This window comes from Colletes latitarsis, chromosome 1 (assembly GCF_051014445.1).
Source record: "Colletes latitarsis isolate SP2378_abdomen chromosome 1, iyColLati1, whole genome shotgun sequence".
In the NCBI taxonomy this organism is placed as follows: Eukaryota; Metazoa; Arthropoda; class Insecta; order Hymenoptera; family Colletidae; genus Colletes; species Colletes latitarsis.
Genome location: NC_135134.1, coordinates 40,704,299 through 40,717,138, shown reverse-complemented (window position 1 = coordinate 40,717,138; position 12,840 = coordinate 40,704,299). Strand labels below are relative to the sequence as shown.

The window sequence follows — 12,840 nt, the reverse complement described above, 5'->3', positions numbered from 1 at the left end:
TTCGATGTTTTCGATATATAGTTTTGGCAAGTTTTGGTTTTGCTTACGTTGTCTGGAGAATATTATGTACTGCGTTTTTTGGGGGGAAAGTCTAAGCCCCGATTGTTCGGACCATGTTTGGAGTTTGTTTATGGTTGTTTGTAGCAGTTTTATTACTGTTTTAATGTTTCTTCCACTGCAGGTTAATGTTAAGTCGTCAGCAAACAAGTGTCCTTGAATCGGTGGTGGTATATTTTCCATTATGTTATTGATTCCTACCAGGAATAGTGTGACACTGATTACTGATCCTTGTGGTACTCCATTTTGGATGACTGTTGGGTTGGACAGAGTTCCATTTGCTCTGACTTGGATGGATCTATGGTGGAGGAAGTTTTTGATGAAGGCAACCATGTTGCCATTTATTTTTAAGTTGGTGAGGATATCGATGATTCTTCGTCTGTGTATCTTATCGTATGCTTTTTCAATATCTAGACATACTGTAGCAAGTAGTTCGTTTTTTAGGAACGCATCTGATATACTTGTTTCTATGTTGATGAGGACGTCTGTCGTTGATCTGAACTGTCTGAATCCATATTGGTTGGGTGCTAAGATGTTGTTTGTCTCGAGAAACCACCTAAGTCTTCTGTTAATGATTTTTTCTATGAGTTTGCATAGGCAGTTGGTTAGAGCAATCGGTCTGTAACTTTCTGGATTGTGTTTGTTTTTATTCGGTTTAAGTATGGGTACTACTATGGCTTTCCTCCAGTTTTCAGGGAATACTTGGTGGGTCCATATGCAGTTGAAAATACGTAATAGGTATTCGATGCCAGTTGGCGGTAGTTCTTTTAACAGTTTGTTTGGTATGTTGTCTGGTCCCGGGGAGGAGTTTTTTGTTGTCTGGAGGGTGTCTTTTAGTTCTTCTATTGTTATATTTGTATTAAGGATAGGGTCTATACAGGTGTCGTCTGTTGCGATGGGATTGTTGTCGGAGGGGGTTACTGGAGGATAGTGGTCATGGTTTAAGTTGTTTGAATGGTTTTGAAAAGTCATCGCAAGGATATCGGCTATGTCCTTTGGATTGGTTATGATGTTATCGTTACCGAAGTTGAGGAACTGTATTTCTGTGTAGTTGGGTCTTCCATTGATATTTTTGATTTTTTTCCATATTGTACTCGTTGGGGTTCGATTAGTGATAGTGGATATGTACGTTTGCCAGGAGTGTCGTTTGCTTTCTTTGATTATTTTGCGGAAATTTGCTCGTAGCTTTTTGAAATTTATTAGGTTTTCGGTTGTAGGGTGTTTCTTTGCTCTGTTGAAGGCTTTGTGGCTTTCTTTCATGGCAGATTGACAGTTTTCGTTCCACCATGGCACATTTCTTCTCTTGTCGGTTCGAATTTTTATTGATTCAGAAGATTCCTTTGCTGCTGTTTGAATAGTTGTTTCTAATGAATCGATTGTTTGATTTATAGAGGAAGGGTCAATGTCTTGGTTTAGAGATTCCTGGAGGTTATTTGCTATTATTGATTTGTACTTGTGCCAGTCTATTTTTTTAAGGTTCCATTTTGGTGCAGGTTGGTTTTTTGGAGATTGGGCAAGGTCTTCGTAGCTGATTATTATTGGGAGGTGGTCACTGTCGTGGAGGTCATCAAGAGTATTCCATTCCATATATTGTGCCAGTCTGCTACTACAGATTGTCAAGTCTATTGCGCTAAACTTTCCGGTGCTGATGGTGAAGTGTGTTGGATTTCCTGCATTGAGCAAGATTATCTCTGGACTTTTGAGCAGGTTCTCTATGATTTTTCCGCGGCTATCTGTTTTATGCGAGCCCCAAAGATGATGATGGCTATTAAAGTCGCCCATTAATATAAATGGGGGTGGAAGTTGGTTAACTAGTTCCTCCAAGTCTACCAAGTTTAGGGTTTGGCTGTTAGGAATGTATATGCTACATATGCTAATCTTTTTAGGGAGTAAAACTACTACTGCAATCGCTTCTAGATTTGTGTTGAGTGGTATTTCAGAACAGTTAAATTTTTCTGATACTGCGACGCATACTCCTCCACAGGAAAAGTCTTCGCGATTTCTATTTTTTGAAAAGGTTGAGAATCCTTTAAGGGTTGGGCGGTGTTGCTTTTTGAGGTTAGTTTCTTGCAGGCATAGGATGGTTGGATTGATTTGGTTTAGTAGGATTTGCAGCTGTTCATAGTGGGCGTATAGTCCGTTGATATTCCACTGTAATATTTGTTTCATTGGAGTCGTTATTGGGAGGAATCGCTGTCTAATTCTGATGATCAGTTGTGAGTTGGGTTGTCTATTAGGTTTTGGTTGATTTTGTTGTACAGCCTCCGCAGTCTATCTTTGATACTCCGTTTATGTAGTAGGGAACGGGTTTTAATAATCATATCAGTTAAGGCAAACGTATTGCTAGTGTATTGTTTTGAGATTTCCAGCGGATTAGGTGATCCTATTGCGTTTTCTAGAAAGCTTTTAAACTGGAGGTAGTTTAGTATGTAGCTGTTGCTTGCATCTTCTATGTGGCTTTTGGCTGGTTCAAGTATTTCGTCCATTTTATTCAATGAAAAGGAGGGTGAGGAGGTCCGCTTTTGTTTTTTGGTGGATGAATTAGCGTTTTTGTCGTATTCAATGGTAGATATTGGGAGTAGAGCCTTGAAATTTAAATCATTTAGTTTCACCGTGTATGTGTTTTCTTCTGATGTTATTGATAAAGGTCTTTTCGCTCTTACATTGTCTAAGTTTGTTTCTTCTGGTTCTGTTTCCATAATGTTTACCTTGCCTATCAGCTGGTCGGCTGTCTTAGTGTTAGAGTGGGAATTTACTATTGCTTTGGTTTGAGAGTCCTTGGTAATTCTTTCTTGTAATGTTACGGGGAGCGGTCCTGTGGTTTCTATTATGTTTGTGTTTGACTTTCCTGTTTCTATTTCCTTGGTGGAAGCCTTGTTTTTTAGGAGATCTGTAGAGTGAGTAGTAGTGCGGAGATTCGTACTTATATTAGTCAGGGGATCGTTGTTATTTGTATTGCTATTGTACGGACACTGTTTGGCGATGTGTCCTTCTTGTTTGCAAATAAAACAGTCCAATTTATCGGTAGTGGAAATTATTGTATAGGTTGCGTCGTCCAGTGTAATTGTAAATGAGTTTGGAATCTTTAGGGCGTCGTCTGGGTTCACATACACCTGTCGTCTAAAGCTTAGAATGTGTGCAAATTCTGGGTCTGTGATACCTGCTTTTAAGTGTGTGATTTTGGAGCACGGTTTGATATTATGTTTCTTAAATTCCTGTTCGATTATAGAATTGGGAATTATTGGAGCTACGTTAGACAATATAATTCTTTGAGCAGGTATCATCATAGGTCGAATTTCTATATCAGTGTTATTGATTGTTATCGATTTATGTACAGAGGTTATTTTTGAGACTGTGTCTTTACTGTCGAGGTACATGCACACTTTTCCATTTGAAATTCGAGAAATGTATTTTATAGATTTAGGTCCTATAATGCTTCCGATGGCTTTGGCATAATCTCTAATGCTGATGCCGTCGAATGATTGTAATATTATGGCTTGGTCCTTTGATGGTGTATAGTCGTATTTTATGATACTTGCGTATGTTATGGGTTCTGGTTCATTTTTAGCTTGAGTTTCGCGCACGTTGGGGTTTGGCGACTGGTTTCTGTTGGCAGAACTGTCGTTTGTATGTAGGTTCCTTGGTGTAGACATGGTAGTAATTGAGGTGTGTATATACACGCGTCCGTGACGGGGTCACTACCACTACCCGTTGTCACTTACACATTCACTAGGCACTCGCGATACGACTCTGTATTATCAAATACGTCCTTTCACGTTGCCGGTTGGATTGATACTGAAGGATACTAATTTGTTGATTCAGGCTTCGTTAAAAAGTTATAGAAACATTTCCGGTCACATGGTATATTTTCAGTAATTAATTTTTTTCTCGAAAATGAGTAGGATTTCGGGGGTATGTCTGTTCACCAAAAGTGATTATTATTGACCCCCGTAACCGAAAATAATTTTTTTAGAAGGATTTGAAATTTTTTTTTTTCGTCGAAAAATTTAGACACCCCCTTGTCGATTTTTCTTAAAAATTCGTTTTTGATTTTTAGTAATTTTGTTTGACGCCCTACAGAAAAGTTGTCTAATACTTTTTTGTAGGTACCTATGAGCTCTACTTCAGAAAAAAGTTTCATTGAAATATATTCACAATTGTAGGAGTTATGGCTGCTTGAATATTGGACCAGTTTTATGCGGTTTTTCTCATTTTTGGGGGTCAAGGAACAACTTTTCGAATATTTTTAGAATTTCTACATATTCTCCATCAAAATACGCGTAGATTGCTTTTTTAAACATTAAAATCGTCCAATTCGTTCAGGAGTTATGACATTTTAAAGATTCGCGTGAAATTTTGGGGTAACATTTCTGGCCAGAAATTATATTTTCGGTAAGGAATTTTTTTCTCGAAAATGGTTAGGATTTCGAGGGTATGTCTAATGATAAAAAATGATTGTAATTGACTCCCGAAACTGAAAATAATTTTTTTAAAATGATTTGAAGAGCTTTAATTTTATCGAAAAATTTTACACCTATTTGAATTTTTTTCTCGAAAATGGTTAGGATTTCAGAGGTATGTGTGTTCACTAAAAATGATTGTATTTGACCCTCGCAACTAAAAATAATTTTTCCAGAACGATTTGAAATTTTTTATTTAATTTTTTAATAACTTTTTAACGAAGCCTCAATCAACAAATTGATATTCTTGATTTACGTCTTATTTTGGCCTCTGGAATCTTCCATTAAAATTTTTCCCAAGGGTGGCCGAGCACCCTGTATATAAATTAAATTTAAATACGATACGAATAAAAATTTCTTTACAGTGTGAAAGTTTAATTACATTATGAAAAATCTTCAGAAGTTGTTTAGTTTGAGGGTGCTGAGGGAAGTAAGAAAATTAGGGTAACAGCTCAATGATATCACTAACTCCTCTCTGATATACGGAAAAACTTGTGTCAATTCCAAGCTCCAGTGAGTCGGCTTGTTGGCCTGGAAAAAATCTGTTTACAAGGTTTTGTAGTAAATTTGACATCATAGGTCCAGGAACCTCAACGGTAACATAAATATTTGGACCTGCGGGTCTCGTAAACGTCCGCCATTCGGCGAAAACGCATAGCAGATGCTAGAACTCGCTCTTCACGATTAGGTTTACAAGATCACTTCAAAAGTCCTGGAGCATGAGAAATATTTCAATGGTGTATACACGTATAAGCGTCTTTTCCACGACACGGAATACTAAGAAAAACATTCGAAACAGTTCAAACGACATGTTAAACGTAGTTCAGTACATTATATCCAAATCTATTATCTGATTCAATTAATTTAAACTTGACCAAGTAACAAAATTGTGTAAAATTACATAGCCACGATGATAAATGCTTATATAAAATTATTAATACGCACAGAATCTTTATAAATACAATTTTGCTTATCTAATACAATTATTTGACATGTTCTAGAATTATTTAAGTCAGTGATATTTTATAGAAAATTGAAATGATCCTAATCTATATGTAACATTAATATTTAACGATTTATAAATTAATTTCACACCTAGCCAAGAAATTATATGTAACACTAGAACAAGTATAATAATATTAATGAATTTACAAGAAGGAAGATAAACGAATACAATTACCTGTGAAAAGTTGTCAAATGTTAAAATGCAGATAAAAATTTAAGGTTCGTATAAAGGATCTTTATAAAGTGTTTGTAAGTGTTGTTATTAGAATAATACAGAATACAGAATGTTCAGCGTCAGAAAAGGAAGCGTTTCTATTGAATCGTCTCCCTATTAGTCCAGATAATGAATGTTCTCTACCGTTGCAACGAAGCGAATAAATCAGAGACGCTCTGACAGAATATTAGAGAAACTGTATACACAATGGAGAGACAGAAATTATTGTTTCTTACGCTTTACACTCAATGTTTAAACAGTGATTCCATTGATGCGAATACATATTCATAACGCATAAACTTGTCGACAAGGACAGTCTTCTTAGCTTAAGTGGTGCACTTCGTTCACCATGCAGATTACCAGTCATAACGCGTAACATAGTACTCCGTCATCACGTTTAATACGTCCTTTAGCATTGATCGAATATGCGAGTGCAATGCATTTACTATCCACCGCTGTGTGAAATGTGTTCTTTAGCAATAAAAGGTTTGATTAATGTTCAACCAGAGTGTATGTTTTCCTATGTAATTAATAAACAACAAATGAAAATTAAATGCATCGTCAATCGTCAAATGTATGCCACTGTTCGACTCGTGGCTTTCGAACATCGTATCTTGGTCGTATTCGATGAAAGTTTTTATTATTCTATATTATATTACTGTGATAATATAGTATATACTATATAGTAATTATTATTATTCAGACGTTATACAAATTTTCTGTTATTATACTATGCTGTATAATATACAGAAATTATTGTTATTCAGAAGTTATACAAATTTTCTATTATTATATTATACTGTATAATATACAGTAATTATTGTTATTCAAAAGTTATACAAATTTTCTATTATTATATTATATTGTATAACATATACTAATTATTGTTATTCAGACATTATACGAATTTTCTGTTACTATATTATACTGTATAATATACAGTAATTATTGTTATTCAGGTGTTATACAAATTTGCTATTACTATACTATACTGTATAATATATAGTAATTATTGTTATTCAGAAGTTATACAAATTTTCTGTTTCTGTATTATACTGTATAACAAACAGTAATTATTGTTGTTCAGAAGTTATACAAATTTTCTATTATTATATTATACTGTATAATATACAGTAATTATTGTTATTCAAAAGTTATACAAATTTTCTATTATTATATTATATTGTATAACATATACTAATTATTGTTATTCAGACATTATACGAATTTTCTGTTACTATATTATACTGAATAATATACAGTAATTATTGTTATTCAGGTGTTATACAAATTTGCTATTACTATACTATACTGTATAATATATAGTAATTATTGTTATTCAGAAGTTATACAAATTTTCTGTTTCTGTATTATACTGTATAACAAACAGTAATTATTGTTGTTCAGAAGTTATACAAATTTTCTAATAATAAAATTGCTTGTATGGTTCACTCCTTAAAAATAATAATTACTGCATGGTATACAGTATAGTATAATGATAGAAAATTTGTATAACTTCTGAATAACAATAACTACTGCATATTATACAGTATAATAATAGAAAATTTGTATAACTTCTGAATAACAATAATTACTGTATGTTATACAGTATAATATAGTAATAGAAAATTTGTATAAGATCTGAACAACAATAATTAGTGTATGTTATACAGTATAGTATACTAACAGAAAATTTGTGTAACGTCTGAATAACAATAATTGCTGTATGTTATACAGTACAGTATAATAATAGAAAATTTATATAACATCTGAATAACAATAATTACTGTATGTTATACAGTATAATATACAGTACAATATAGTGTAGTAATAAAAAATTAACAATAATTACGATATGTTATGCAGTCTAGTGTAGTATCTTATTATATTATCACATTAATTGCTATGGTGGTCACCAGTGACCGGCGCTTCGACAACTTTTCTTTCAAACGCATGAGAGAAACGTTCCCTTCGCTCATAAAATTTTAAAATAATTCTAGTGTTATTAAAAACACTGTATAGTGGCATCACCCTATCGAACTATCGAATATTTCTGTTTTTCATACTGTGGTTTGAACAAATTTTAAGAACGTTCCCAGACATGTCAACGCATCGATTCAACCCTTGGGTGCAGTTTGCCAATTCGAGCGATTCTTAACAATTTGAGAAGCGGTAATTCGCGACAGATCGTGCTATCGCGTAATCGCGGCATTATGTCACGCGCGAATACGATTCTCGTCCAAGTTGGACACGGTTACGTCACGTCGATGGTTGAAAGCAAGCAAATGTGGCGCTGGCGATACATATTTGGAAGATCTTGTTCCCCGTCGAGGTCATCGTGCAAAAATGAATATCGCGAGAGATAAGACCAGCGAAGAATCGAATTTTGTAACGAGTTACGAGACCGCTGAAAGTGGGATCCTTTATTGGGGAGACGAACACGAGCCTTGCTTTCTTCAAAGGGATTAAAAGACAGATACTTTTAGTAAACAATGAGATTCATTTTGAGCCCTCGAGAGTCCTCTGAAGGTTGAAATGTTCAATAAATAATTTGAATCAACGTTAAAAAACGAGAGTTCGAAATTAGCGAAAATTTCACGATTTTACAATCTTTTTTATTATAAAAGGTTTTATTTACACAAACTTACAAAAATTTTAATTTTCAGAAAATTACAGAATGCATTTAATATGAAAAAATATAAGAAATACTTAAAGATACGAATTATTATATTTTGGGGGTTGAAACAACCCTCTACAAAGCTCCCATTTCATTAATTCTATTAAAGTAATTTTTGAATACAACCAATTTGATTGTTCAGGAAGGACAAAATTTAAAATTGATTATTTATTTAACATTACTTTAAGTTAAATAATTTCTTTCCCTTAAAGATTTGCAAAATTTTATTTTAGTATTTAAAATTTGTTGATCTGAAATTAGTAAATAAATTGCTTAATTTCGCGTGTAAGTTTTAAAGGGTGAAAGTTAAATTAGGGTACGCTCCGAATACGAAACAAGTTTTCGTCTCGCGCGTTAATTTTTGTCGGGAATTTCTTTTTTCGTTAAACAAGTATCCGCCGTATTCAGATCACGCGAATTAAATCAATTTCGGAGCGACGATGATAAATTATTAAATTACTGGGTCGTATAATCAAGAGGTCGTTGCATCCTTCGATTCTTAGAAGCTTTGTAAAATTCCAAAGTGACGAGGATACCTTGACACGCGATTGGAAACAAGGTGAATTGTCACAACCAATCGCGTAGGTGGCATTAAACTGATGCATTAATGCAAGAGTGACCTTGATTCCGCGTAATTTTCATCCGTGGGCGGATTCTGAAGCGCGGTTTCGTTTTTTCTTCTGTTACATAAATCCTTGTTATTGAAACGTTTTAAACAGAACTCACTCGAATTACCGGAACTCCGTTTAAAAAGTAACAACAACGTCCTCGATGTTTAAATATTTTTAGTAACACGGTGTGATTTTCATTTTATTTTCGACCGTTGAAATTTTACTTGAGTTACACGAACGTTAATTTTTATTTCTTCGTACTTAGATACTATTTATCATTATAGAATTTAATCTACCATATGTTCGCTGTACATCGTTCGTCACCGATTTCTGTCCAAAGACTACGAAAATTATCCATTTTATAAATATACGTGTGAATTGTTTTCTCATTTAAATTCATTCATATTTTTCACTATTATATTTTTTTACTATTTAATATTCAAACACTTTGCTACGTCAAAGAATTTACCACTGTGGAACACAGAAAAATTCTCAAGTTGAGATCTTAGGAAGAATTAATGAATTTTAACTTACAAAAAAATACTGATACAAATTTTAGGTCGTGTAGTTTAGAATGATCCAAAATCAAAATTTTAATTTTGTCAAATATTACGCGGTTCTTAATCTGAAAATGAATGTGTTAATTCACAATAAATGGAATACTCTTCCCTCTCAAACAAATTTTAGGTTACGTAGTTTACAATGGTCCAAAATCAAAATTTTAGTTTTGCAAAATATTATGCGGTTCTTGATCCGACAACGCATTAATATTTTTTTGAGAGATAACGAATAAGCAGAATTGACCAACGAATGTGAATTTCCAACCCGTTTGTCACGGAAACCCGAACGACGATAGCTTCGAGCTTCGAGTGTTCCGGAAGCGCCGCGAAGTTGAATGTTCGAAATTTCTAAATTCGGCTCACAATAAACATTGGAGCAGCTGAATAACCAACGCTAATAAACCACGGAACGTAAACGGTGGTTGCTCTACTTTTTAATACGAAAATGTTTAGCGACGTGTTCGTATCGTGTCTGTGGAAAAGGCACGTTGCACGTGCATGGAGTGACATGGCGACAGACAAGGATGAACGAGCACGTGTCTCGTGTCCGTGTACGCTACACACCGCATCAAAGTTTCCTAGAATATGCTTGGACGCTCTCAAAGTCTCGTTGACATAAGCAGCGAATAACTTTCGTCCTGCGGGGCAAATGCGAGGAAGCACAGGTCCATTTTCCTGTGCTTACGCATTATTCATGTAAGCAACGTCCCTTGGGATGGAATGCCATAACTCGTTCTCAAATTGTCGTCGCGAAAAAATGTTCGTTCTTGTAATATAACTTGAAATCCAGAGTAATCCTGAACGCGTTATAATATTGTTAATATTATTTAATCTCCACGGTCTTTGTTGCGCAAGATAACCTTGACAGGGAATGTATTTTGTTATTACATTGAGCAAGATAATAAAACTGAATTATTTATTAACTTTGTTAAATTAAATAATTTTATAGTTCTTTGTGTAGTCAATCTTGAAAAAGGAAAAATAGTAAGAGAAAAAGAATTTAAAAATTGTTATGTTACTCTTCTAGAATGCATTACCCTTTTTGTTGTGTGACAATTATATATATGTATAAATGCTTTAATTGAACTTTACGTGCAATTACACAGAATAATAATTTGGTAGAGCATTTGTAAACCCGGAGCAAGGCATAAAATTTATACAAATCGTAAATTATATTTAGAAAATTGTACATTATTTTTAATTTTGTTTCTCTTTTGTTTGTTTCAGATCTGCGATAACGGGTGCAAATGCAATTGCACGGGTATAAAGGGTATTTCGGGCTTCATTGGAGTCCCTGGACCACAGGGCCCGGAAGGTATGCCGGGTGACATTGGTCCAGATGGTCCTCCCGGTCCAAAGGGTGAAAAAGGAGCTGATGGAGAATACGGTGGCATGGGAGAGAAGGGTTACAGGGTAAGTGAACAATTTCATCCAATGACCGTTATTTAAACGCTTGCAAAATTAAAACAATGTCGTTTCACTATTAAAACCCTTTAGTGCTAAAAATAAAACGTGCAATACGTGTCGTGCGGAAATCTTGTAGACGTATGTGTTAAGCATATTCAACGAACGCCCATGGGCGTTTAACGCATGCATAATCTGACAAACACGCCGACTCTACCGAAATGGTAAACCGTGTATGTTATCCAAACGTTGTCATCAACAGTCGATGAACAGTAACCTTAATCTAAATAAATTTAAATAAATACGTAGGACTCTATTATTTGTACTAATCAAAGATTTCAAAAGCACAGATAATTGATTTGCAAGGATGATTATATATATGTAGAAAGTATAAAATAATTTGTTTGAATTGCCAAATGTGGAGAAATGGTTAACATTACATAAAAACAATTTGATATGTCGTTGTATTAGTTAAATTTTTCTTCAGATAAACATTAAAGAGAATATAGTTTTCATTCTATTTCCAATATTGCAACTTGAACAATAATATTATAATTACAGCATCGTAACACATCAGAATCGATATTCATATGTCAAAATAAAAATCTTTAAATATTGTTCGCAATTAAGAAAATTGCTCCAACCCTCAATCTGCGATTTAAAAAATCGTCTATCGACAACTCCAAGTCACTCTGAAGTCACTCCAAAAAGTAAAATGGCGCGAAAGCAATTCTGGGTACAATCAAAGGGGACCAATTGGAATCGCGTGACGCGATCGTCGCCATTCGACGAGCTAACGGGTTTAGCAGATGCGTGTTTTTTTCCTTTCGTTTTTAATGCAATTATTCGCCGACACCGTATACGCGATTCGAAAGAAAAATATAAATAAAAAAAATAGCATGGCGTCATTGGCCAGAAGCAGAACGTTTCCAAATGCGGAGGAAGAGCAGAGCGGATTGAACGAGAGAGAATTACCGACGGACTCCCACGAAGTCCGCCCGCACTCGATGTTCTCGTACAGAAGTAAGGCGAATCGTTCTTTCGCAACATGTTCCATCCCTCTACCGATACGACGCGACACGAAAATGATAGACCGACGAACAAGGCCCCTCCTCCACAGGATGTTACATTTAATTTAAGATTGTACAAAATCTCGTAGAAATTTTCTCTATTTTTCAAATTAACTTTGTGCATTTCTTACGTTTCAATATTTCTTTTTTATAGAAGATAAGGTAAATCTTACTTCTGTTATATGTGCGTATACAATTGCATAGAAATCTAAATGAGATTTTGATAGTTTTTGACGTTGTGTTAGGGAGCTGAAAATATCCTATCGAAAACGTTACAATATACAAGTTGATACAATTTTTTACGTGTTATGAAAATCACTATTTACTATATATTTACATTATGAGTGGTGGTCGAGAACAAGTCACTGAAACATTAAGTTTGTAATTCTTTTAGAAACATTAGTACTTAAAGGTTCAAGAATTTATATGTTTACATGATGAAAGAATTTTTTACGCTCTCCATAATAGTTTTAGCGAAACTATCTTGTAAAATCTTACGTTATCCACCCTGTATACGTCCAGTAGATGTACCAGTGTTTCTGGTTTCTATCTTGACCATTTTGTAATGTGTCGTGTAAACAGAATTCACTCTAAACAGAACTACTCTCGTGAAAGTTCGATAACATTTTCAGTCGTGGCATCGACGTTATGCAGCGCCATCGAATGTAGCATCCGTTCTCCAGAAAGGACCATGACGTCAGTGCGGGCATTCATTTCACCGGGCGCTTTATGCGAATTCCCCGGCTCGCAAAAATGGCGACGCGCCCGTTCGACAACGGGGC

General features: G+C 34.5%; 1 protein-coding gene and 1 long non-coding RNA gene across 2 annotated transcripts in view; one reads left to right on the top strand and one right to left on the bottom strand.

Moving 5' to 3' along the window:
- LOC143345165 (uncharacterized) overlaps positions 1 to 12,840 on the top strand; it is a 96,213-nt gene that overhangs the window by 40,223 nt on the left and 43,150 nt on the right. The window contains exon 2 of the mRNA XM_076772037.1: positions 10,812 to 10,997. Coding sequence (XP_076628152.1) covers positions 10,812 to 10,997 — 186 coding nt within the window. The remainder of the gene's footprint in view (positions 1 to 10,811; positions 10,998 to 12,840) is intronic.
- The window catches only part of LOC143345240 (uncharacterized), a 62,729-nt gene that overhangs the window by 33,602 nt on the left and 16,287 nt on the right, over positions 1 to 12,840 (bottom strand). The window lies entirely within an intron of this gene.